The sequence below is a fragment of the Telopea speciosissima genome, chromosome 7 (assembly GCF_018873765.1).
Source record: "Telopea speciosissima isolate NSW1024214 ecotype Mountain lineage chromosome 7, Tspe_v1, whole genome shotgun sequence".
Taxonomy (NCBI): Eukaryota; Viridiplantae; Streptophyta; class Magnoliopsida; order Proteales; family Proteaceae; genus Telopea; species Telopea speciosissima.
In genome coordinates this window covers 64,405,075-64,431,576 of record NC_057922.1, presented here as the reverse complement: position 1 = coordinate 64,431,576, position 26,502 = coordinate 64,405,075, and the positions used below count along the sequence as shown (strand labels likewise).

The 26,502-nt window shown below is 38.4% G+C and overlaps 1 protein-coding gene across 2 annotated transcripts in view; it reads right to left on the bottom strand.

Annotated features, from left to right (window-relative positions):
• Positions 1–26,502, bottom strand: part of LOC122667641 (protein CTR9 homolog) — a 44,041-nt gene that overhangs the window by 2,868 nt on the left and 14,671 nt on the right. The window contains exons 10-24 of one of the 2 annotated variants that reach the window (XR_006333827.1): positions 23,189–23,289; positions 23,003–23,095; positions 21,609–21,677; positions 16,673–16,765; positions 16,137–16,403; positions 15,240–15,320; positions 14,990–15,148; positions 11,506–11,601; positions 10,132–10,233; positions 9,949–10,056; positions 9,632–9,856; positions 4,260–4,526; positions 4,094–4,165; positions 3,006–3,332; positions 2,091–2,514 (exon numbers count right to left, since the gene is read on the bottom strand). Coding sequence is in view for 1 of the 2 variants with exons in the window: in XM_043864010.1 (XP_043719945.1) it covers positions 2,317–2,514; positions 3,006–3,332; positions 4,094–4,165; positions 4,260–4,526; positions 9,632–9,856; positions 9,949–10,056; positions 10,132–10,233; positions 11,506–11,601; positions 14,990–15,148; positions 15,240–15,320; positions 16,137–16,403; positions 16,673–16,765; positions 21,609–21,677; positions 23,003–23,095; positions 23,189–23,289 (2,258 nt within the window). In the remaining variant the exon portion in view is untranslated. Of the gene's footprint in view, positions 1–1,985; positions 2,515–3,005; positions 3,333–4,093; positions 4,166–4,259; positions 4,527–9,631; positions 9,857–9,948; positions 10,057–10,131; positions 10,234–11,505; positions 11,602–14,989; positions 15,149–15,239; positions 15,321–16,136; positions 16,404–16,672; positions 16,766–21,608; positions 21,678–23,002; positions 23,096–23,188; positions 23,290–26,502 lie in introns of those variants that run through there. The other variant, XM_043864010.1, reaches the window with a different exon arrangement.

Here is a 26,502-nt window from a genome sequence, read left to right as displayed (position 1 = left end):
ACTAAAAACGACAATCTGTATCAAGGGCTACTAAAGTTGGATTCACGATTTCCGTCGGAATCCGGCATCTGGGTATCGCTGTCCGTCCTCCTCTCTTCCACAAAGCAAAGGTAAAAGAGAAGGATTCCGTGGCGCCGAGTTCAAGGTTTCTTTCTTGGTCATTCCTTGGAGTCTCGGTCTGAGTCTGAGTCCTATTCTGTAGAACGACAGAAATGGGTCTTTCTCACTCCAAGGGAATCTCTTCTTCCATCCTCTGGGGTAGGAAGTGAGAACCCATGAAAGTGGCTGTTTCTTCGGCTCCTATAAGATATCACGGGACCCGTGGAGAGAGAAAGAAAAATAAGAGACAGCACTCATAGGCTCATAGCTGAGAGGGAGGATTGCACGTAGAGATGTTGATCTCCACGGGTTTCAACAGTTACCAAATTTGGGTAAGTGATTGGCAAAAACGCGTCTCTTTACGATTTGCAGATTTTTCGTTTTGAAAATTGGAATTCAGGCTATGTGAGCATCATCGAACCTTTCTCTCTCTCTCTCTTAAATGATTGTTGTATCTCTACAATTGATTAGAGTGCCATATTTATGTTCAGTTTCAGTTGGAGTTAGTTCATAAAAATTCCCTTTTTCCTTTTTCTTTTTCTTGCTAACCAAATATACCTTTGGGAGCCAACCTGGTCAAGTTAATTACCAATAATCCTCAAATGGCTTGAAATAGTGAGTTGTTACGAGGAGGGCTACCCTTTACAGCTGCGTTAGTGTCAGCACCACTCATCCCCTTTCACCCCCTCCCCCCTCTTCTTCTTATGCGGCTACAACTATGCTTTTGGACTTTAGAAATCTAGCTTTCACTTCTGGTTTTTTTTTTTTTTTTTTTTTTTTTTTTTTTTATGGTTTTTCATGATATAGTCTCCAACTCTGCTTGCATTATTGATCGTTCTCTTCAAACGGTCACCCATGTTCTTGTTAAATAAGTCAACAGATTTTAGTTCCATCCTTTTCTTTTAGTTTTTTTTTTTTTTTTTAATGATATTCAATCCTTACGTTGGGTGTCCATAATCTGCCATGACCAATCCTAATTTAAACCGATTCAGGAATCGGCGAGGACCAATTCAACCCTTGATTCCAAAGTGGTGAACATCTTCTGCAGGATTCCTGCAACTCCTTTTTACTAATAAATGAAAACTCTCTTATTTGGACTATTAAAAAAAAAAAAGGCAGAAATATCTGTTACATATCTATCCACCCAAACAAGAGAACCCAGACAGGCACTGAAGTATATAGGAAAGAACCCATAAAATCAAGGGAGAGGGTTCCCCATGCTGAAGTTGTGAGGGAATCTGGATACAAACACCAATGGCAATGTAAAAAATGGTATCATCCTCATAGAATGCATATAAAACAGAGAGTTGGGCTCCTCTGTAGCGCGACAGGGAGTGTAGCGCATATCCAACGGCCTGTAGTGCTTGGGCACGCAGCCCAACACCCCACCTGTGTGTTGGGTTGCATGCCCAAACACTACAGGTCGTCGGATGATGGTGCGCTACACTCCCTGTCGCACTACAGAAAATCTAAATCCTAAAACAGAACGTACATCTCAGTATGGACTCCACATCTCATTATGTCCTGCCCTTCCTTTTCCCTAAAATCAAATAAATACTATATAATTCATTAGTGTTTTTTGATAAAATTTATAATTCATTAGTCAATCACCCAAATCTCCTGTATGGATTAGAGGGTCATTTTCATTTTTCCCAAAACGGAAAAACTCATTTGAGCAGCCCTGCTAAAATGGTCCATCCTCATTGTGACATGGAAATTAAGAGAACTAGTTTCATAATTGATTTTGGGTTGGGTTGAGTTGCTCAGAAAATCTAGAACAGATGAGATGCATCTTTTTTCTTTTGTTAATTGTTAAAAAGGCAACCGAAAAAAAAAATCCCCAAGATAAAGTTTAAGTACCAGTGTACCACCCTTGTTCCTTCAAATATTATAATATTCTAGAAATAGATAAATTGATTGCAAGAATTCTCAAAATACAACTGCAATCGATGTAAAATAGATACAATGTGGGCACAACCCCCAGTCCAGACAACAATTTTCTTCTCTATTCAATGACGAACCTCACATGTAGGGAATCTGCAGAAACCCACTACCTGCCTAGTACTGGAAAGGCAAATTCAATGACATCGAATGAGGTATCTGCATAAGAGTAACCCCCACTGAATGACAACCCCCTAACCAAAATTTAATCTCTTACAGACCTTGGAGGAACATGAAGAGCGTATTTGACATGGCTGTAGGACTCAGCATTCAACCTCAGTCATCTTCTTCATCATCATCACCAGCAGCTTCTCTATTAGGCTTGTTACTTTCTCTGATTTCTCCATCACTTTCGGGCAACTCAGTGGAATTCTCTCTATTTGGACTGGACTCTGGCTGTCTCTCTGCTGGCTCATCCTCATCAGATTCTGACCATGCCCATTTCCGCCGGTTAATGGTGGACGATGGTTCAGCCTTCACCAACAAAGAAGATGGAATTAGATACTCGGCCAAGAAAAGATGCACATTAACTTGTGGGAAAATGACAAACACAATAAACTTCCAATGAACTAGTTGAACACAATCCTAGTTCCAGTAGGTGTTTTCATGTGACAACACCATATGACTGCTTCTGAAAGCCTGAAAACATGCCCAGGACTTTTCTTTTCTTTTCTTTTCTTTTTGGATAGGTAACAGAAAGTAGAGAACCATGACAACAACAAAATTTGTCAGTATTTGGATAGGTAACGGAAAGTAGAGAACCATGACAAGGAAAACATTTTTGTCAGTATTGCAAGTAGCATTGCATCAATGAGTGCCACATGTTCCCTTGGCAGCATTTTCAGCTCAATTTATGAGGGTTCTCCAAAAGCTGATAGTCAAAAGTTGTAAATGACATAATGCTGCTTCATAAAGTCTAGGGGCGGAAAATTAACCCAAGGTAAGGAAGAAATCAACATTACTACCTCATCCTCAGCATCAGAATCTTCAAGCCCAGCTGCTACAAGAAGATCCTGAGGATTGTCTGCCCCAATATCGTCGTGGTCATTCATCTCGTTCGTTTCAACTTCCTGATCGTTCATGATGGTTGCATCTTCATGCTCCATTTCTTCATGATCATCCATCATTTCAGCTTCAGATTCATCCATGTCATATCGTGACTTTGAGCCCTTGTCATTCTTTCTCTTCTTCCCACTTCTCCTCCTCTTCTTTTCACTATGTCCACCATCTTCATCTTCAGCCTGTGGCCTGTCTTTACGCTTAGAGGCAGGCGTACTACTCTTCCATTGTTCCTACAAATACATTGAATCCAGAAGTTGTGAAAGCAGACAAACAGGAATATGTAGAAATCCTATTACTATAGTTTGCCTGAGCTTCACATGAGATAACTGAATCAATATTCTACAATTGATAAAATATGTCCACAGCAATATTTGGGAAAAATAACAATTTCATAAGCTTAGAACGGTAAGATAACCAAGCTACCTTGCAAGCAAGACTTTGCTAAAAGCTTGGATCATCATGTCAAAAGTATCGGACACGCAAGAGCATGCGTGCAGTTTGTTTCCTTAACAACCATGGTATCCTCAACATGGCAGCTTAGTTGGCAGATTTTGTCAATGGCCACAACAGTTGATGCAGTGAATAATTATTCATGAGGTCTATCAACGGATTTTTATTACTTCCTCTTCTTTGCCCCCCCCCCCTGGGGTGGAGGGATAGGTAGTAATTGTAACATGTAAGGATCTTTTCTAATCTTCAAAATATCTATGGTTCAGCAGTAATCATTTTGAGGCTTAACATTAATAGAGTTTGTATCACATGATGCATGTTCCCTTATCAGACCCATTGTTCACAAGACCCTACCTATCCCAAAGACAGTTGATATTGGAAGAACAATATATGATTTTCAATAATTTTTATGCAAAAAATTTGAAGAATCCTTAATACTGACATTCTTAATGAAATTAAATTACAAAGAATACTGATGTAGCCCCAATTTCACTCGCATAAACATGATAGGAACCATTCAAGAAGGAAAAACCCCACATACCTTTATACGTTCAAAATGCTCCTCTTGTTGCATCACTTGCTTTAGCTCATCTTCTTGTTTTCTTCTCTCCAACTGCATTTCACCAATAGAATTCAGGGAGCCACTAAATCAGAACGTGATCCCCAAAGATGTGCCTCATTCACCTAATAATAACATAATAGCAGACCTGGAATTTTCTCTGCTCTTCAGCCTTACGACGGGCTTCCTCAGCCAAGGAAACCTGACGTGCAACTTCTAGTCTCTGCCGGTTTTGCTGCTCTTCACGTTCCGCTGCTTCACAGTGAACCTTTGCAGCATCAAGTAAGTGCTTACAGTACCCAACATGGGTCTCAATTTTTCTCTCATCAAACCCATGGAAGTTTTGGCTGGACGCTGCAGACAACTGACTAAATATTCTAACAGCATTCTTTAACTCCGCGACAGTTGCACGTACCTGCAATATTAACAAACAGTCTCAAGAAGCAGTCTTTCACAGAAATATAAAAGTATAGCACTTCAATGCAACAAGTACTTTCAAGGCAAACTAATGTGAACAAAGAAATTATCTCAGTATTTTATTCAATTAACAGCTCAAAAAATATACTCATGTATTCTAAAATGAAGCAATAACAACTTTAATGACTTTCATTAGTTGTTCCTCAGACTGGAGTTTTACAATCTAGAAACTAAGATTTATATTGTTCAATAAATACTGGACATAGTGAAAATAGAAAACAGCCTTAAAAAAACTTTTTGGGGATCAAGGGACTATTCAATAAATTTGTTAGTGAAGCAACAGTAGCACAGCTTATTTTCATCACTTGATTCCTCAGACAAGTGTTTAAAGAGACCAGTATCTAATGGGGGACAGAAATCGAAGAGGATTGAAGGAGGTAGACGAAGAAACCAGAGGGGGAGGGGATAAATCACACAGAAGAAAGGGGAAGAAGGAGCCGTGAGAAGAAGGGAGAAAGGGGGGGTTGTGTGCACACTCGCAAACTCACTTTTTTTTAATTCATTCTTGTATTCATTAATTCCCAAAACGTGGCTGAGTACAATCTTAAATAAAGACAAAAAAAATGTAAATCCCTAAAATAAAGACTCCTAATTAGTTACTAAAACTACGCTAACTAAGATAGAAACCCAATAAAACTAAAATTGGAAATTTCCCTATATGTCTAATAACTACCTTAAAATAAAAGATTACATAATAATTTTCCAAATAAAATAAACTACCTAAGATCCTACTAGATCCAAACACTCAAACTGGACCCGGTTCAACTGGGTTTGGGTCGGTCCCATGTATTACACCAGTTGGGTCGAGTCGGCCTGGTCCAAGATTGTCCTGCATCAACTCTCCCGTGGTTAAGAAAAACTTGTCCACGAGTTTTAAAGAAGGAAAGGATCAACACCACTCGGTCGGTGTCCACGAACAACAGCTTTGATGGAGCGATGATCAAGCGCACATCACGAACATCAACAGTCAGTATAGGGATAAAAGGATCAATCGCTACGATCTGTTGAAGATCATCCATCAACTGTATTTCATCGATTGGAATCTCGTCGTGGGGGTTCAAACTATCATTCGGACCGTCGTTCGATTCTTCGGGTTTGACCTCAATCTGACCGTTGAGTTTATTCTCGATCACGGGGTCATCCTTGTGCTCTTCGACAACCTGTGGGGGAATTGGTTCTTCATGGGACTACGGTGTGGTTACCTTTGGCTTTAATCCTCTCAAAATATGACCCTTGGTCAAATGCAATGGCCTTAGAATACAAGTGTTGTTGAGAAGGTCAACGTTGCCACAACGCTCATTCACCCAATCACGGCCCACTTTGATGATACGCCTTGAGGATGGAAATATCCGACACCATGCCCCATCATAGTATGTGGTATGAGCAAATTCGACGAAGTATTGATCAACAAGATCATCATAACATATCTCGCCGGTCTTCGACAACATCTCTACTACAGGTTGCGAAATGAAATTGCTACTTTGCTCATTATCAACAAGGAATATGACACCTTTTCCATTGGGCAATCCCAATCGAGTGCAGAAAATATGTGATGCAGATTCATCACCTAAATGGGCTTATCTCTTTAGAAAACCTAAATGGGCTTATTTCTTTAGAAATAAGTCTAGGGTTGGGTAATATGTATGTTGGGCCTTTGATCCCATGGGTTTTCTATGTAATAGGTCACTTTCATGGGCCTAAAATATGGGTAATTAGGTTCCATACAGGATTAGCTGTTTTAATTCCTTAGTTTTGATTTTTATGTAATTAGTGGTCATGTGATCACTTAAGTAATCATGTGACTTGTTTAAGTGGTCATGTGACAACTTAAGTGGTCATGTGATGTAAGTTGGGCAGGATTAGGATTCTATAAGTCCAGCTAGGTTTTGAATCTATTTCTTTTGGTATTTTAGTTTCCAAGTCAGTTTAAGGATTGGGTTAGACCTTTCCTTTTTAGAGTAGAAGTCTATTTTTTAGTCTTTTATATAAGGTTGTAAGGGGGCAAAGCCTTGAAGACGAATTTGATTAATGAAAAAAGCTTTTGATTGTTGGCTGCCGTTGTTGCTGCTCCTGTGCTCCTTGTGGTTCTATCAAGGTGGAAAGGGATTGGTGGAATCCGATAGACTCCTTACGCCGTGACGGCCGAGAGGGTCCCAATTCAAAGGTGGTTCTATCCTTCACTTCTGTCCAAGCTGCTGCTAGTGGATTTCTGCTGCAACTTGTTCATTAATTTCTTCTTCTAATCCTCTACTCCCTTCCCCAATTGATCCCTTTTTATTTTTGCTTGAATTCCATTAAACCCTAATTCCATTCAACTCTAGACCTTTCTGCTCAGCCATATTTATCCATCAAAACCCTAATCCCTCATCCTTCATTAATTTCCCCAAAACCCATACTCGATCCTGACTTACTGCCCAGTTTTACAGAATTTCCAAAACACTTAAAACTCTAAAATACCTACATTATTAGAGTCCTATAAACCTGCCTAGCCATACTCCCTAAGCCCCCCTTCCATTATCCTAACCTAAGCCCTAGATTTGACCTAAAACTGCAATTCTGTCCTACTGAAACTGCAGAACCAACAGCCCCTTAGTTCCTTGTTATTGGTCCTGGTTTAATTGGCTTCTAGTAGGGCTTTACCCTATCTAGAACTAGGGCTGTAAACGGATCGGATTTGGCTCGGATAGTGCTATATCCGCATCCGCATCCGATTAGCTATCGGACGGATTCGGGTAGTGCTAAACAGATACGGACACAGATACGGATCGGATATTTTATCCGTTTACATGTAAATATAGATTTTCAGATAGCTATACCCTATCCATATCTGCATCCGTCTAGCTTTCGGACGGATTCGGATAGTGCTAAACGGATACGAACACGGATACGGAAACGGATTTTGACTATTCATTTACACTCCTAGCTAGAACTACATTAATATGGGTTTCCATACCCAGGGTAAAATTGGAAGATGATAATAAAAAAGGATGAATTAGGGAAGAAAAAAAAAAGTAGATGAAAGGGGTAATTCTGGAAAAAGGAATATAAAAGGACCTAAATAAATGAGAAGAATAAAGTGGGTGTATTATGGAATAGTGGGTTTAAATGAAGGGGTAATAACAGAATAAGGATAAACTAGAGGGGGCAGTTTAGGAATAAAAAGAAATAAAGAAAGAAAATGGACAAAAAGTGAAATCGTGGGTCATGACAACGTAAGAAGGATGCCCACTTTGAACTGGATTCTGCTATGTAGTCAAACCAGAGGATCAGCGAGGAAGAAGGCGGGAGAACAGCTGCGAGTTGTGAACAGGCTGGAGTTTGAGCCACAGTTGCAGCAATCAGGTATGATTGCCTTGTCTCTCGCTCTCTTTTCTTCACTTTTTTTTTTCCGGCTCTGGCGGAAACAAGAAGGGGTGGTGGGTTGGGGGTTTTGGTAGTGGAAACGAAGAAGATGGGATTGGGGGTTTGTCGGTGGGAATTGCAGGGATTTTTTTTGTGTTTTTTTTTTTTTTTTTGTGTGTGTGTGGAATCGCAGGGGAGGTTGCTAAAGTTGAGGTTTCAGTGGAAGTCAAGGGGACGGGAGTGGGTTTTCTGCTGGATTCAAAGGGAATGGGTCGATGGGTTGCTGCACATTACTGCAGCGTCAACGAAATCTCTATTGGTCTCTTGCTGCCAGAACAGAAACTGGGAACATATGAACCATAATACCAGGGGAGATAATAACGTAACAGGGAATAGTAGAAAGAATAATAAGGAAGTACCAGGAGATGTAAGAATAGATAAGGAAGAGAAGAAATAGCAGGGAACAGAGACTGAGAAGATGAAGAATGAGAGAGAGGGGAAGAGATTCACCCAGGTTTGGGCTCTGATACCAGATAATGGGGGGCAGTAATCGAGAAGAGGATTGAAGGAGGTAGAAGAAGAAACCAGAGGGGGAGGGGAGAAATCACATAGAAGAAAGGGGAAGAAGGAGCCGTGAGAAGAAGGGAGAAAGGGGGGGTTGTGTGCACACTCGCAAACTCACTTTTTTTTAATTCATTCTTGTATTCATTAATTCCCAAGATGTGGCTGAGTACAATCTTAAATAAAGACAAGAAAAATGTAAATCCCTAAAATAAAGACTCCTAATTACTTACTAAAACCAGGCTAACTAAAATAGAAACCCAATAAAACTAAAATTGGAAATTTCCCTATATGTTTAATAACTACCTTAAAATAAAAGATTACATAATAATTTTCCAAATAAAATAAACTTCCTAAGATCCTACTAGATCCAAGCACTCAAACTGGACCCGGTTCAACTGGGTTTGGGTTGGTCCCATGTAGTACACCAGTTGGGTCGGCCCGGTCCAAGATTGTCCTGCATCAGTATCTCCAAATAACAGGAACCTCTCACCATACACAGAAACCCATCAGCCTTACTAACGACCAACCATATTTTCCTCTCTTTTAATTTTTTTTTTTTTTTTTTTTGGGGGGGGGGGGGGGGGGGAAGGGGGTGAGGATGTTGGGAAGGAAGGTATAGAGGAAGTGATAACATAATATGGATAAAACTAGATATGAACTTACTGCTTGATCACTTGATCTGTGATCTCAGGGGTCTATCCTACAGCGATATTGTTGATACTTTAACGTCTTCCAACAACAAAGATTTTAAATACTTCAATAAACTCTAAAATTTCTAAAAGCATCATCATTTTATTATTGTTAAGTCTAAAAGAATCATCCCATCTTGCATTCTCACTGATATATTGGGTCGCAATATGTATTTCTTAAGAATATTCTAACTTTTTTTCACCGTCAGCCTGATGCATATGCCACTCGGGTTTCATCAATACAAAAATCTACTTCACCAATGTAGGTATTTGAAACTCCTAAGCCACACCAAACATCACAAGGGAAGAGATTTTCTAAAAACATTCATTTCACTTGGAGGACACATCATAAATACAACCAACAAACATACATTGGCAGGATTAGAAATTTAGAATTAGAAATGAACCACAAATTTAGATCGGAAAAATTAGTGAAAAAGCAACCAACCTCGTCTGCTGTTCTCTTTGTCTTCTGTAATGTAGATGCTGAGAATTTTTGCATCGCAACACCTGCATCAAATCGTAATGTGTAATTTGATGGTGCCAAATGTATGGCCCTTAGTAATGTTCTCTTGCAATCTTGCCATTGCTCAGCCTCATAATGGGTGCGAGCTAGATAAAGAAGAACTTGAGTATCTGTATTATAGAAGAACTTCCGCAAGCAATTTTGATACTGCAATGCGACAAAAACCATAACCATAAATGAATGCATAAAAAGGGGTATGAATAAATTATAAATATGATTTAAAGATGACAGAGAACCACCATTTTCACAGCCAAAGAAAAATGCCCTTGAGCAAAATAAACATGTGCTAAATTTATCCACACATCCGGCATCTGGACAAAAATGCTTCCACTTGCAGCTTCTTGAACCTGCACCCCATTTGAAGAGAACTTGAACACATATCAAGTGTTATGGCCATATGAAATAAAGGAGTAATTCCTGACCTGTGTAAAAATATCTTTTGAAACATCAAAGTGGCCTTTCTCTGCCAAAACCACTCCTGCACCATTTGCAGCATATAGATTTGCAGGACGTTGAACCAGAACCTGTCAAAAATGGAGAGTTAAGATGAATTTTACAGCAGACAGACTGCTTTCCATCAGGAAATGGTAGAATGCGAAACAGAAAGCACAAGAAGTAATAAAGATATAATCGAGAATGAGCACATGACATCAAGGAATAATAGATTTACCCAAGTGTCCATTTAATGTCACAGTGGACTTGCCACTACTTGAAATTTAGCAGGCACAAGTGGGTCCATGTTACAGAGGACCCCACATCAACCTCTTTGGTCAGGCTTCAGTCCCAAAAGAAGAAGATTTCATCATTCTCAAATAGTGTTTTCACAATCTTTGGATTACTGGACTCATTTTTACCATCTTTTCTTTTTCTTGGCCAAATTTGACTAGTTAGATGAGTGTAGGGTCCATTATCACATGCTTGCCATAAGGCAAGTGGTGACAGTCTAAATATACCAGTCATGACATTTATATTTACCCTTAATAAGACAAACTCATCTGTAAGCATCGCAGAATTACAGGAAATATCCTATCCTGTCAGAAATAAATTGAATCCATAAAAGCAAGAAAAAAATAATGTTGAAAGCAGTCAATTTGAAGATGAAGTAGTCGTGGCGCAGGTCAATGAAGTCAATCTTCCCATTTGGTCTCCACATTTTCAAAATTTTCTAATGGATAATTTGTTACCCCACTGTCTTACCCAGAACCTTAACTAAGTGTCAGAAAATATTGAAAATCATCAAATAGAAACTGTGTACCTTGTGAATTGATAAGTTTCAAATTTATATACAACCGATTCTCCATTCATGGGAAAAAAAAAATTGGATGAAAATAATAGAAAGTTTTAGGATTTATTCAATATAGTAAAATATAAATTCTGACAAAGCCATAGTTTTTTGTTTTTAATTTTTTTTTGGGGGAAGGGGTAGGTACTAGAATAAAATCCAAGACAGTGGCAAAGCTGAGCCAATATATCATGAAATATTAACACTTCTTCCACTAACAGAGACAATTCAAGGTTTCAACCCTTTTTTTTTTTTTTTTTGGGGGGGGGGGGGGGGGAAGGGGAGGGAGAGGGAATATTCTCCTGGGTCTCACTTTAAACACCTCAGAAACTGCAATCACAAAATGCAGATTATTCCATCTCAAGACCTTGCAAATGGAGAACATAGTAGTTTAAAAATCAACCAAATTTAGTTTAAAAAATAAGTAGCAGTCCAAAGCACTCCTAACAGCAACAGAGTAAAGATACATAGAAGACATGTTCAATTAAAGAAAACAAGCAATGACGCATTATACTTTGGTATATAGTTCCTTAGCCTTTTCCAAATGAGTTGCTTCAAGTTTGGGACCTCTCTTCTCAGAACGAACAGCTGCAAAGTAATTCCAATTCCCCTAACCGAATTCAAAACAAGGAAAAAAGAAGTAAAACTGTAGTGAGAAAGAATTAAAAGAATGGCATAATATAAAACACTACAATAAGAGCAATCCTGAATTGCAAAATGAAGTTGAGTTCATTCTTTCATTTTTGGGTCAAAATATCCCAATTTCGACCAGCAGTGAAAACTATGTCTCTTTAGTCGAAAACAACTGAAGCCACATAAAAATAACAATGATTCCATTTGAAATAACCGAAATCAAAATGACCAAAACATTTAGATCAAAATTTTATTCCTTAGTTGAGTTGCTGAAAATATCTCCAGTATGAATCATATGCACTGTAATAACACCAAACCCTAGAAAACCAGCAGTGAAGAAGAGAAGAAGAACCAAAAGGGAGAGAAGAGAAAACGAGAGAGAGAGAGAGAGAGAATGTGAGTCTCAGCAAGACAAAATGTCTAGCTGATACTCATAATGAACTATTTATAATAACTATGAAGTGCAATTACAAATAGGAACACAATTTAAACCACCTAAATACTATACTACCTATAACTCACTACACACTACCAAAGATACCCTTAGAATAATAGAAACACCTAATAATACTTAAGACTCCTCCTCAAGCTGGAGCATAGAGATCTCTCATACCCAACTTGGAACAACCACTAAGGAAGGCAGGTTCAAACATGCCTTAATAAACATAGCACCGAGTTGATTGCTGGAATTAAAAAACAGAGTGAAAATCAGCTTCTGCATGACAGCATTCTGCACAAAGTGACAATCGACTTCAATATGTTTAGTCCGCTCATGGAACACGGGATTACTAGCGATATAAATAGCCGCTTGATTGTCACAATACATCTCCATGGGTTTGGTGACTGAAAAACCCAACTCCTTCACGAGAATTTTCAACCACATCAATTCTGTTGCAGCATGTGCAATAGCCTTATAATCAGCCTCTGCACTCGACCTTGATGTAAATTGGCTGTCTAAAACCAGCCGCAAGTGTAGGGATTCTTCCCTACACCAGCATGAGTAGCCATCGGGTAGGTGTAGTGGAATCCCTACACCAGCAGTTAAAATCGTGGGCTGAGTTAGGATTTTTAATTTGTTATTTTTTCTTTAAGGCTGTCTTTTATTGAATTGTAGCTCTAATTAGGATTCCTACTGCAAGTTTGAATCCTAGTTAGAAGTCCTAGTTAGTATTCCTATTTCAGTTATGAGTCATAGTTAGAGTTGAGTTTTGTTCAGCCATAAGGCTATATATATGTAAGAGCTCTTGAGAGCCTCCCACAATTTAATGAATGAACAATTTGCTTTGCAAACACACTGTCCTGAGATAGGCTGTGAGGATGAGATACCCAGGCTAAGATAGCCTTCACTGCCTCTCTCCTATGATCTGCAATCAAGCTTTCAAGTTGTTTCAATTCAGCCATAGGCGAAAGTTGAAGTTTGGATTTCAGTAGCTGATTTTCTGCATCAAGTTCAAGGAAACCCTAAGCTAACAAGTTCACATCCCCATCCCTAAACCCTTCTTCTAATCCTCTAAACCTAACCCTAACATTCCCCCCATACCCTAAACCCTGTCCAGCCCAATCCACCCATCAAAATTCCATCTTTCCAAGTTCGATCTTTCTCCCATACCATAAGGGAAACTCGATTCTGGTTTTAGCCCTAGGTGACCACTTTAAACCCTAGATTTTCCTATATTCCATTTTCCCAAACCCCAGAAACCCAAACCCTAATTTAATATTCATCTTTGGTTACATACCCAACCTCCATAAAACATCTCAAGACCTTCACTGGAAGACTTCCCTTAATTAACTTAACATAACCCTACCTTCAAACCCTAGATCCCATCTAACCCTAACCCTAATTTCAGAATTTCATCTGTTTTAACCTAGCCAATTCCCATAACCCTTATCATCTATTTTACATACCCAGCCATCTAGAATTACATTAGACCAAGCCATTGTAGTTTGCTTCTTACCACCAACAAATATGCAATATACAGTAGTACCTATGATCATTGTTGGCACCAGCCCAATCAGCATCAGAGTAACCCACAATATCAGTATGACCATGACAGCGATATACAAGACCTTTCCTGGGATAACCTTTAAGATATCTCAAAATGCAACAAGCAGCATCCCAATGAGCCTGCTTAGGATTCTCCATAAACTGACTAATAAGACCAACAACAAAATCAATATCGGGATAAGTAATAATCAGATAAATAAGGTTTCCAACCAACCTCTTGTACTGATGTTTATCCTCAAATTCTTTGTTATCACACACCCTAAGTTTCAGATGAGGATCCATAGGGTTATCATCCGGCTTATAGCCCAACATGCCAGTTTCAGATAGAAGGTCAAGTGCAAACTTTCTCTCAGACAAACTTACACCCTTTTTATTATGAATAACTTTAATTGCCAAGAAATATCTGATAATCCCTGAATCCCTCATCTGAAAATGTTGATGTAAATGTGCTTTGACATCTTCAAAGCCAAAAGAGTACAAAGGGCGTACCCAGTGCACGAGGCTCCCACCACTGCGGGGTCTGGGGAGGGTCATATTGTACGCAGCCTTACCCTGGTTTCGCAAAGAGGCTGTTTCCAGACTTGAACCCGTGACCACTTGGTCTCAATGGAGCAACCTTAACCTAAAGAGCCATTACAAAAAAAGATAATATCATTAACATACACAACAAGAATGAGGATTTTGGCACCATGACGACGACCAAATATAGAATGATCAGAGAAACATTGTGTGAACCCATAACCACCAATAACTTTACTAAACTTGTCAAACCATAGTTGATGATTTAATTTCATAAAATCATCAACTAGGGTTTCGTAGGATAGATATGGCAGCATAGTTTGCTGCAAACTACAAAGGAAATTCCCTAGTAGACAATCAAAACAAGGATTGAAGAAGAAGACTGATCAACTGTCTCTAATACCATGTAATAATACCAAACCCTAGAAAACCAGCAGTGAAGAAGAGAAGAGAAAACAGGAGAGGACGGGAGTCTCGGTTAGTCTAGCCGATACTCATAACGAACTATCTATAATAAAAATGGCGTGCAATTACAAATAGGGACACAACTTGAACCACCTAATTAGAAAACTATCTACATTCACTACACAACACCAAAGATACCCTCAGAATAATGGGAACACCTAATAATACTTAACATACAAAGGAAAAGCACTTCCTCAATATAATAAAGTAAAATACGCAGATATACAGTTATTTCATCATCCAAAATATGGGTAACCAATTACTTTAAAAAATCTAACTGGACCATGTCTCAACAAGCTTTCAATAATACACCAGCATATGACTATATCAAACAATGTAAGAACAATAAAATTATATAAAAAGGAAAAATACATACCAGGGAAAGAGTAGCATAAGAATCCTTCCCATCAGTTGCATCTCTTGCAGCACGGAAGGTATCTTTTGCTTTCACCCAGTCATCACTCTTAAGCTCCAAGTTTCCAAGCATAGACAATGCATTTGGACACTTGTCATCGACCTTAAGAGCATCCCCAATCTGCAACCATAAATCATTTCATTGTTAAGTAGATGGCACAAGCCTGGAACGAAGAACATAAGTAGGTAAAGCCATAAGGGCAATAAGGTACCAGCTCTATGCTTAGCTGAATGTTATTCCTTGCTTTTGCTACAGCAGCGAGTCTCAGATAAGCATCTACATAGTCCGGATACTGTCAAAAAACAAAAAATATGTCAGAAGAAAAACCCAGTTCAAATTTGATGACACAGAAACATGTTTTCTTGTGCCATTCTTTCATTGTTTTCTTCCCCAGTCCCCAAAGGAAAAGGGGAAAAGACAGCTAAACTAAGTTGCATCCCAACCAAATGGCTTGGTCACACAACAAATAAGCTCAAATAAAGTCATCCAAAGCAAGGTTCAAAATTTCGCAGAGGGTGACATCCACCTCTGTCAAAACCGAGAAATTCCACCATTTCTTGGTGTAGCAGAATTGAGAAATGTTGTTGTCCAATATGTGAATACATTATAGTATCTGCATGGCTTTATTTCAAAAAATTAAGAAAAGAAATGGAATATAATTGCTAGGTCCATCACATAAGATACACCACATATCAAGATATACCACGATACACTCTTAACATGCTTTAAATGCATACAGTTTAAGAATTGAGATATTTGAAAATAAAAGTTATCAATTTTATAATCACTTATAATGGTTTGTTCCACCAATTATTTGTCACCAAGTAATCTCGTCCTTATTTGTCATTATGGCTTACTTTATTGATGAATTGGAATCTCTATATTGCACACAATGGTTATCATGGAAATAAAACCCTTTGATTTTCTTCACATTACATCACCATTCTGAACCAAGTAAGATCACTCTCTCATATCTTGTAACAATAATCATGCTTCTCTTTCCCTGAGAGTTAACTCTTCCATTATCATCTTTAATAATCTCAAAAGAAACAACCGAGAAAGAAAGACACACACACACACAGAGATAGAGAGAGAGAGAGAAAGAGACCTTATACAAGATCAGTCGGTATAGAAGACTTGCTTTTTCAGTGTCATAATTTTGCTCCAACAATCTGGCAAGGTTAAATACTGCCGTGACTTTATCCCAAGGTAGTTCCACAGAAGTGCCATCTTCATCAAGTTGTTGAAATAATTGCATATCCTTGCATTGGCAGGTAGCAGCACCTGAGTCTACAGTAGAATTATGTATTTTACCATCCAAGATAGCAAGCCAAATGCCATCACCTAGTGCCTCCTTGAAGGTCTGCTCAGCCAACTGAGAAAGAAGAAATCAATAAAGTTAACTTATTCTAGGCAGCACAATTTGAAGATGTGATATGGACATTCTTTTCCGCATGGATGTGAGGTACTCGATGTGATGTGGATATTAGAAGGGTGACATTATTTCACCCAGGAAGGGACTGGAAGCAGTTATAAAGATTTAATCAGAGTGAAATGCAGGTACCAAGTAAGAACATGCATATTGTTGCATCCTAAGTTGTGACTAGAATATTGTAAATATATATATATCCTGCTGTTACGGACCTCAAACTCCCCCCGTTCAAAATGAAGGACTCCAATATTGTTGAGCAGATCAATTGGTACCTCTTCACCTCCCTTTTTTAGAAGACCACGTGCCTATCAGATCATAGTAACGTCTAAATCATATGAGGAAACAAGAAGCAACGATCATAAAGTGCAGATGAACTTATCAAATTAAATCTTGGAAACTGAAAATATAAGACAAAGCAAATGTAAATAATGGCATTGGAAGAATAAGCAGCACAGTTCAACAATACCTACTGCAGATAAATTCAGTGTATACTAAACATAGTTGTCAATGCGTCGCCTAGGTGTCCAGGCTTTCTTTCTTGGGTACATAGTTGTCAAGGCACCACCTAGGCATCCAGGCGGATTTCTAGGGGTTTAGGCAACTGTCGCCTTAGTGCAGGGCGCCTTGCACTGGTTTAATTGGCATCAAACCAGGTTGAACCACCTTATTTATGCAAATATCATTTAAGTAAATGTTTTAATATCTTTTATGTCATTTACTTAAGATATTATTCATAAATAAGCAAATACCCCAACCCCTATTTGAATCCAATAAAAATAGTTAAAAATCAATCAAATTCCAAAATGATAAAAAGTCAACCTCCCAGTTCAAGAACAAAAAACTGGATTTTTGGTTGTAGATGAAATTTTCACCTTTCTAATGCTGGGGTTTTTCTCAAATCTAAAAATTCTATAAATCTTAATATATGACAAAACATTGCTAAAAACCAAAAGTGCGGTAAAATATTCATTTGTTTTGATATCTAAAAGAATATTTTCATTCAGAGCAATTTTAATAGCATTCGTGCACACCAAATAAGGTTTGACCGGAACATAACTCTTTTAATATAAATCAGGTTTAAGCAATCTTTGATTTGTTGGAAAGTTGGTTTGTTCTCTACCTAATACAAAAAGTCACATGTAAAAATAAAATCATCTGATGAGTCAAATTTCTTAGAGAACAAGAACATTTCTCTAAATCGAGAGCAGTTTAATTACTTATTGATAAGATCATATTTTCTAAGAACAATATAAACCAAATGTGAGACTAGGTATACTTGGACTATAACCAATTCCAAGAACACTATAAACCAAATGTATGTTTTGATTGTTTCAAACTTCCAATAGCTTGCTTCTTCAGTTCTGCTGTCTTCTAGTTCTATGTTGATTTTTTATGACTTGATGTGGCTTAATATTGATTTTGTGATGACTTGATGTTAATTAATGTTGATTTTTTATGACTTGATGTGGCTTAATGTTGATTTTTTATGACTTGATGTGGCTTAATGTTGATTTTTTTATGATTTAAAGTACATATTGTAGCATACTAAATAATGTTAGAACATAGGGGAAATAAAAAATAACACTTGGGCGACTTGGTCAACTAGGCAATGTGATGCAGAACCAAGTTGTCTGGCAAGAAATACTCTAAGGAGATCACATGGGGAAAGAGCTAGTTCACTTCACCAACTGGTGGACCAACCCAATGGGCCATAAGGCCAGCCCAACTAGGGTGGGAGTTGTTGGGTCTCTCAAACCCAGAATCATGGGGGTATACTTGTCAAATTATTGACAAAATTTTTGTAACTCAAGTGTAGGCCGATTGTCACTTATGGTGGTTCCCACTTGAGGAGTGAATATTTATTTTATTTCTAAGTTAGTTCAGTCAGCAATTATAGTAGTTTCGAATTTTTATGAGTTAATAAGTCAAGTTTCTATTTTCTGTTTTACTTGAGGAGCAAGTCTTTGCCCTCTACTTATTGTAAAGTTTATTCAAGCCTTCCCCATGATTTTACCAGTTGAATGAAAATTAGCTTTTATTGCAAAGTGTGTTTATTTCTCAAGTTATGTGACTTGAAGGGCTGAAAGAGCCTAGCTAGGAGAGCCAAATCCACCTATCCCAACCCCTTCAGTGTCACTTTCTGCATTCTCCTTTATTCTCCATCAAGCCAGGTCTGCAGTGTGAACATTCTTCTGCCCAGGAGTTGCTCGAGTGTGTTGCTGCTGATCCAAGTGTCTGTTGCTGTTGCTGGGGATCCATATTCAAGGCTGAAGACTTCTCTCCCCCACTGTGATTGTTACTGTTGGAAGATCCATCGATTGGAGTTGTGTTACACCTTCTGCAACCCTCAAGACTGCAACCTTCTAATTTCAAAACACCTTCAAATCTTCACCAACCTTGCTGGGGTTTGAAACTCAGTCTCCCCCTTCCATCACCTCCATTCGATTGACACTTCCACCCCATCCCTCTGCCTGAAGCTTCCATATTCCACATACTTTCTATTTTCATTCTGATCCTTCCATCTTCAATTCTAACCATCAGAATTGCCCCAAAGTTGCAGACCAGACTCCAATCACCAAGTTTGACACTCGATCACTGCTGGGAGTCCAGAACAGCATTGTTTGGAAGGTTTTCCAAACTTTCTATTTTGGTGATCCTTTGATATCTCTACATCAGGCCATCAGAAGTATTCCAATTTTGGAGATAAGTTTTCCCTTGCTGGTCTCTACACTCGAACCAAGTATGGTGACCATCACTTGGCTGGTTTGATCATAAACCCTAAGCTTCTAATTCTGGTTCTGTTCTTTATTTGAATTTTTGTGGGTTTTTGGGATTGGTAATCTAGTCTTAGATTACAACGCCTTGGTCGCCAAGGCGGGCGCCTTGTCACCTAGGCGCTTAGGCACACCTCCATCGCCTTAGGTCGCCTTGCCAACTATGCTTGGGTCCAAGGCGACAACACACCTTGTTGACAATTCACGCCTTTACATTGTTTTATGTTTATTGTTTGGGCTTTTTATGCATATACTTATATTATATCCTATGTGTTGTTTATTATATGTTGGTTTTCTTATATTCGGCCATTACTATCATGATTATATCATATTGCATTGATAAGAATTAATTATATAAATATTAGTATATTATTGATGTAGATAAGTCACTTAGAGGGCTTATTTTAATGAAAATAAGCCTTTGGATGGGTTATGTATTATTGGGACTTTGATCTATGTGTTTATTTTGTAATTAGCCAATTTAATGAGCCTAAAAGAGGGGTAGAATGGATGAGATGCCCAGGCTGAGATAGCCAACCCCATCTTTCCCCATTCCCTTCCCCCATCCCCATCCATCGATTATTGTTCCTAAGCCCTAATTCTGCCCTAGCCGATCTGAAGGAACTCTACAAGTGTGCTGTAATTTCTTGTCAACAGATTGTCACATCGATTTCTTGAAGATTCTACATCAAGATCATTGCTGTCAGGGTACATCTCCATCAACCGAATCAGCAGAGACAACCCTACCATGGGTTATCAAGAGAGAAGTTAAGGTTTCTTTTGAGATCCCATTGTTCTCTTTGGTTATCTTTTTTTGGTTTTCTATTTGATCCTGCCTGGGATTAGACCTATTCTGGTTCTACTGTTCTAGTCTTACATTATTTATATATAGTCATATACTGCACGCCTAGGCGGTCCTCCAACGCCTTGGGTCGCCTAGTTGTCGTGACAACTATGATAATAAAGATCTATAACAAATAGAAACAACATTCAAGAGATAAATCCACTAAACCATTTTCGCAACTAACAATTTCAAATTTTTTTTTTTTTTCATTTTTTTTGGGATGAATAAATAAATTCATTACCAAAGGAAAAAAAAAAAGAGGGGGGGGGCGAGAGAGCCCACATGGGCACAAAGAGCGAACAAGCCGCAAACAAATTACAAGGCCCTGCCTGAAAAAAGGAGGCTAGGGCCTGCAAAATTCAAAAGTCCACATGTGCACAAAGACGAGCAAGGAAGCCCGATAGAAGGAGAAGGGCAACCAGGACAATTCCAGGTAGGGAACCACAAATCCTAAACAAATTATCTCAACTCTACATCATCCAGCTGCCAAGACAAGAGTTGGAGCATCGCCGGCAAACAAAGAGCCACAGCTGAGGGGCGCTGGCCTTGCGGAGGGCCACGGCCAAGCATGATAAGTTAAAACTGCATTAGTCTCTTGACCAAGGTTTTTGCTCCATCTCTAATAATAACTCCTTGATTTATTTATCACTGCCTTAGCATTGGAAAAAAAGGCATCCAATTCATCTCTGCAAAAATTAATTGGTCAATTGTAAACTAATAAGGGAATTTTGGGAAGGTTGCTTGATGTGAAAATAGGTTTCAAGCCTCAGTCATGACTGATTGGTGCACAGAGTTGGCTGTTTGTAAGTGAACAGAATGACAGATCTCACAAATCTCTGATACTTTTTTTTCTTTTGTGGAGGGGGGAGGGGGGTGGAGGGCAGGGGTTGGTTTATGTAAAGACGACAGTATAGTCTTCACTCTTCAAATCAAGCACAAGCCATGTATGTACTAATATACATCTTACTTTAAACATCCCAGACTGAGAAAGGGAAAGAATCCTAGACATTGCCATGAAGTATGGCATCAGCAGAATTTTTGGTCCATTTAAGAACTGTAGGACCACTTTTCAATTTTCATTAGGGGAAACTGAACGTAAAAAGGGGTGCACACATGGGAAAAGACCAGCAGAAGGACCACTTTTCATTAGGCTGAAATGAACGTAAAAAGGGGGTATACTTGTGGGTAAAGATCGGGGGGGAAATATTCAAATGGTTTCCAATTGTAAAATAGAGGTGATCATCCTATTAACCAATAAAATAAATCAACCATCACATATAGAAAAACCCGGTTTGATACCAGCATTGGATGTTTAAAACCTCAAGGTCTTAAATTGGGACCCTAATATGCCAACCTAAGTGTAGCACAATCTGCAACGATCTAACAGTATGAACATCAATGGTTAAAATGCAAAATTACACATATAGAAACTCCTTAAAGGCAATGAGTTACAATCAAAGCCCCTCCATGGGGAGTGGCAAAGTTAAAAACTTAAAATCCTGGTGGGGGTAACAAAGCAAAAGCTCTTACAGTACGAAAGGCATCAAGTGCAGCTCCTGCATCAGATGAAATTAACAATTCACCAAGCTCCAGAAATGCCTGCACAATGGTTGAATTGTTAAAAATGAAATATATATATATATATATATATATATATATATATATATATATATATTCTTTTTTTCTTTAAAAAATAATAATGCATAAATGTTATGTACAGAAAGGTAGTGTTCCAAGTGTAACTCAAAGTAAATATGAGCCAAAAATTAAAAGCAAAATTTCAATACATTTGAATGCGGGCAAAGATGGAGGAAAAAATTGCAAATAACCACAAGTCAATATACTTGCAGAAGGGAAAGAAAAGGAAAAAGAAGGAACAAATTTATTCCCATGCCCTTAGTTTTCCTTTAAAGTTCACATCCTCCTATGCCTACTCATTGACAAAAAAATAAAAAAAGTAACATGTGAAGAATTTACAAGATACTGTTGGCCCATCCATTCTCATGCCAGTAATTCCAAAAGAAGAAAAATCTTATCAATATGTCTGATTTTTTTGGAGTCTCTACTAATTAATGTTCTGGGAATGTGTGATTCAGGAACCAGGACACCTGTAAAAGATGCCGGGCGACTCAGGTTCCCCTGTTCCTAGCAAAGAAAGGTAGTGCAACATGGACCACCAGCAAATGCAACCCAAACACAAAGAAAGGGGAAAGAAATTCAATGAACCTCTATTGTTACGATGTTGAAATAAGAGGCAATAAAGCTATAAGGTGAACACTTTCAGAATAATATAATTGTTATTTTTTACGAATAAAATAATATGATTATTCCCCCCGAAATGTCTACTCCTATAACCAATACAACCTACCATTAGTTTAATAACCCGTTTCAAATATTGAAGCATCAATCCTAGGGAAAACCTGAAATATAAAAATATCTGGAAGCTACCCGCAGTTCGGAAGCATCCTACCGATTGATTCAGAAACATGCTACATTGTTTATCCTCACTTCTATTGCAAGATGACCCATATTCAAGCATCCAAAATTTTACCTTCAGAATTACTTTTAATGAACTAGATCTCTGTTAAAGGATATCTATCTAAAACCAGAGTGAGAGAGAGGGGAAAAAAGAGGACCTCAATAACGCACTCTGCATCAAAGTTTTCCATAAAAGTGGACCACAATGTAATCGAACAATTTTACTGTAAGTGGTCTAGTCACATGAATAAATGCATGCGGTCAACCCATTCATAAAATTGCTATGGGATGACCTAGATGTGCTCTACCTGAACACACTCAGTCTATAACCCAGTGTCTTTGTAGCATCAATGACATAAGCACACCTTCTCATACATATGCATCTGTGTCATTGTCATTTAGCCTAGAGAATAGAAACATATCTTGAAAAGAACAGAATCTATTACCTGTGCATCACGTGGATCGATTCTTGCTGCTTTCCTAAGAATCTCCAAGGCTCTCTCAGTCTGGCCAAGCTGAACATAAATGTGCCCAACAGCCTGTCATAGGAAGGAGGAAGAACATCAACTAACTGGATGATAAATGCAGAAAACTAAAAAGAGTAATAAGTCATCCATTTTGTTCTCACGCACTTTCAAGCTTTCACAATTTTCTGGGTAAACCTCCAAGACCTTCTCAAAGTTAGAAAGAGAACTTTTAAAGTCTCCCAACTTAAGTTGGACTTGTCCCAGACCTATTCCACAACAAACCAAATCACAATTAGGCATGTCATAAATGAAAATGGAAGCTAGAAAGATAACGATTAAACCAACAAAATGACAGTTGCAAAACAATTCTCTTTAACCATCTTAACCTGAATGGAATTGCATTGTTTCAGTACAATTTGAAACAGAAGGTATAATGGCCATTAATGTATTACAAGTGTTCATAAAGAAAAAAGGAAAACAAGATTACTCAACAAAAAAAATGCATTGATGTTCCTTTGTCAGGCGCTGTGGTTACATAGAGAGAAACATGCCTTTTTGCCAGTGAAACAAGAATGTCTTCTCCATTGCCAGCCGTTTCTATAGGCCTACCACCCCCACTCCAATTGCCAGGCCTGCATAAATACCCCACCGCCAAATGGCACAGCACATAATATGAAACTGAGTACGAAAACTAGGGCTTTCCATCCATGTCGAATAGCTCATCAACAAAGAAGACGACAAATGCAATGAGAAGGCCCGTCCTCCCATCCTTCCCACTGAAGCCGCTAATGCTGAATACAGGTCATACGTCAACTGTATCCCTAACAACACTGCATCAATCTCTGGTTTCTGTAAAAGGCTTTAAGACGGCCTCTACCACTCCAAGCGGGTTGCAATTATTCACTTCATTCACTAGCAGAAATAACATAGGGCAAGGGGTCATGACTCGTGCTCACTCGTAGAAGGATGAAGAAGATAGTAATAGTTGTCAAGGCGCCGCCTAGGCATCTAGGCGGATTTTTGGGGTCTGGGTGGTTTGTTGCCTTAGTGGTATCTAACACCTTGCCCTTATTTATGCTAAATATCATTCAAGTAAATGATTCATTAACTTAAGATATTATTCATAAATAAGCAAATAACCCCCTCCCCCTATTTGAATCCAATAAAAAATAGTTAAAAAATTAAATTCTAAAAGGATAAAAAGTCAACCCCCCAATTCAAGAACAAAAACTGGATTTTCATCGGTAGGTGAAATTTTCAACTTTCTAATGCTGAGGTTTTTCTCAAATCTTAAAATTTCATAATCTTAATATGGTGAAACAATGCTAAAAACCAAAAGAGCGGTAAAATAATCATTTGTTTTGATATCAAGAAAAAATATTTTCATTCAGAGTGATTTTGACAGCATTCATGCATACCAAATAAGGTTTGACCGAAACATAACTCCTTCAATCTAAATCAGATCTAAGCAATCTTGGATTTGTTGGAAAGTTGGTTTTGTGCTCTACCTAACACAAAAAAAATCTCAATTACCAAAAAAAAAAAAAAATGTCTCATGTAAAAATAAAATCATTTGACCAGTCAAACTTCTTAGAGTACAAGAACATTTCTCTAAATCAAGAGCAGTTTAATTACTTATAGATAAGATCATATTTTCTAAGAACAGTATAAACCAAATGTGAGACTAGGTATACAATGACAATGACATTCTTTTTTTTTTTTTTTTTGTGACAAACACTTTTATTGCAAAGATGGGCAAGAGGAGCACAAGGTATCCTGATTACAAAGTTCAAGAAGCCATGGAGAGGAAGATGGCCATACTATCTTAATTGCCAACGGTAGGCCTTCTAGGCTAGAGAATGTGCGACAACATTCGCATCTCTAAGAATACAAGAAAATGAAGACGGGCAGTTGTGAGGCCATATGACAAATATCCTCCAGCACGCCGGCAACATTTGTTGGGGGGAGGCCTGTTTGATCCGAAGAGAAGTGACACAAGCTCTGTGTTATCAGATTCAACATATAACTGAGAACAATTGGATTCCACCGCATCAATAACTCCCTTAAGAACCACCACAACTTCTCCCATGATTACTTCATCAAACATAATTGGATCAGATATTGCCAAAATAGGAGCCCCGGAATGGTCCGAAACACAAAGCCCACTCCATCTGAAGTGGAATCTATCAATAAGGCGGCGTCACAATTCAATTTGATGCCACAAGAGGGAGGAGGTTTCCAAATACGAGAGGGTTCTGCACTGGGACAGCATCTGCAGGGGAGTGAATAGATTGACTTTCAGCACTGATAGAGTCAAATTCCCAGAAAGCTCGATGGGCTTTAGAAAACACCTCGACGGTAGCCCATGCCTGGTGATTGAAAAATAAAATTCGTTCCTTGCGAGCCAAAGGAACCAGCAGACAAAGGAAAAATGGCTAAGCACTTCTGCGCTTCTCCTCTTACAGGGGAAATTAAAATTATCCCACTTCTGTGACAAGCTGTCCAGACGAGGTGAGTTGTTTGTTGGAACAATGAACAAAAGCTTACTGCCTAAACACGTAGGTTTTGCAAAGGGGCACTCCAAGAGCAGATGGTTTGACAATGACCAAATCAAAGAACAGTATAAACCAACTGTATGTTTTGATTGTTTCAAACTTCCAATAGCTTGCTTCTTCAGTTCTGATGTCTTCTAGTAATCTAGTTCTATGTTGAGTTTTGAAGACTTGATGTGGCTTAATATTGATTTTTGATGACTTGATGTGACTCAATGCTGATTTTTGATGACTTGATGTGACTCAATATTGATTTTTGATAACTTGATGTGACTTGTTGATTTTTTATGATATAAGGTATACATTGTAACATACTAAATAATGTTAGAAAAGAAGGGAAATTAAAAAAATAAAAATACTTAGGCACCTTGTAGCCTAAGCACTTAGGCACCCCTCCACCGCCTTGGGTCGCCTTGCCTCCTTGACAATTATGGATGGTATAACCTCCTTATCCCTTCATTTTTGAGATATTGTAGAATCGAATACAAGGGTGGTTAAAAGGCCCGATTAAGACCAATTTGACACCTCCCGAGATGTCAACAAGATTAACCCTTACTTAATAGCTCCAGCTTTCAGGATAAGCAGTTGTAACATAGTATCAGAGACAGGAGGTCGGGTGTTTGATCCCTAGTAAGTGTGAGGGGCTTGTGTTGTGTATTGTTGTGCCCCTACCCCTCGGTACCATGTGATGGTGCCACCACGTGTAGAGGTGTGTATTAGGGGGGAGGGGGCTGCATTACACCAATCACTAGTTTTTGTAATACCTTTATGGTCTTTAAGATGGCTTATAACACTGTTCAATTCACGGATTGCGAATATTCTCTTCGTTCACTGTCAGAAACACCATGGGGAAAGGGCTTGTGCAGTAGCACTCACTTGTAGATGGATAAAGAAGATGGTATCACCTTATAATCCCTTCACTTTTGA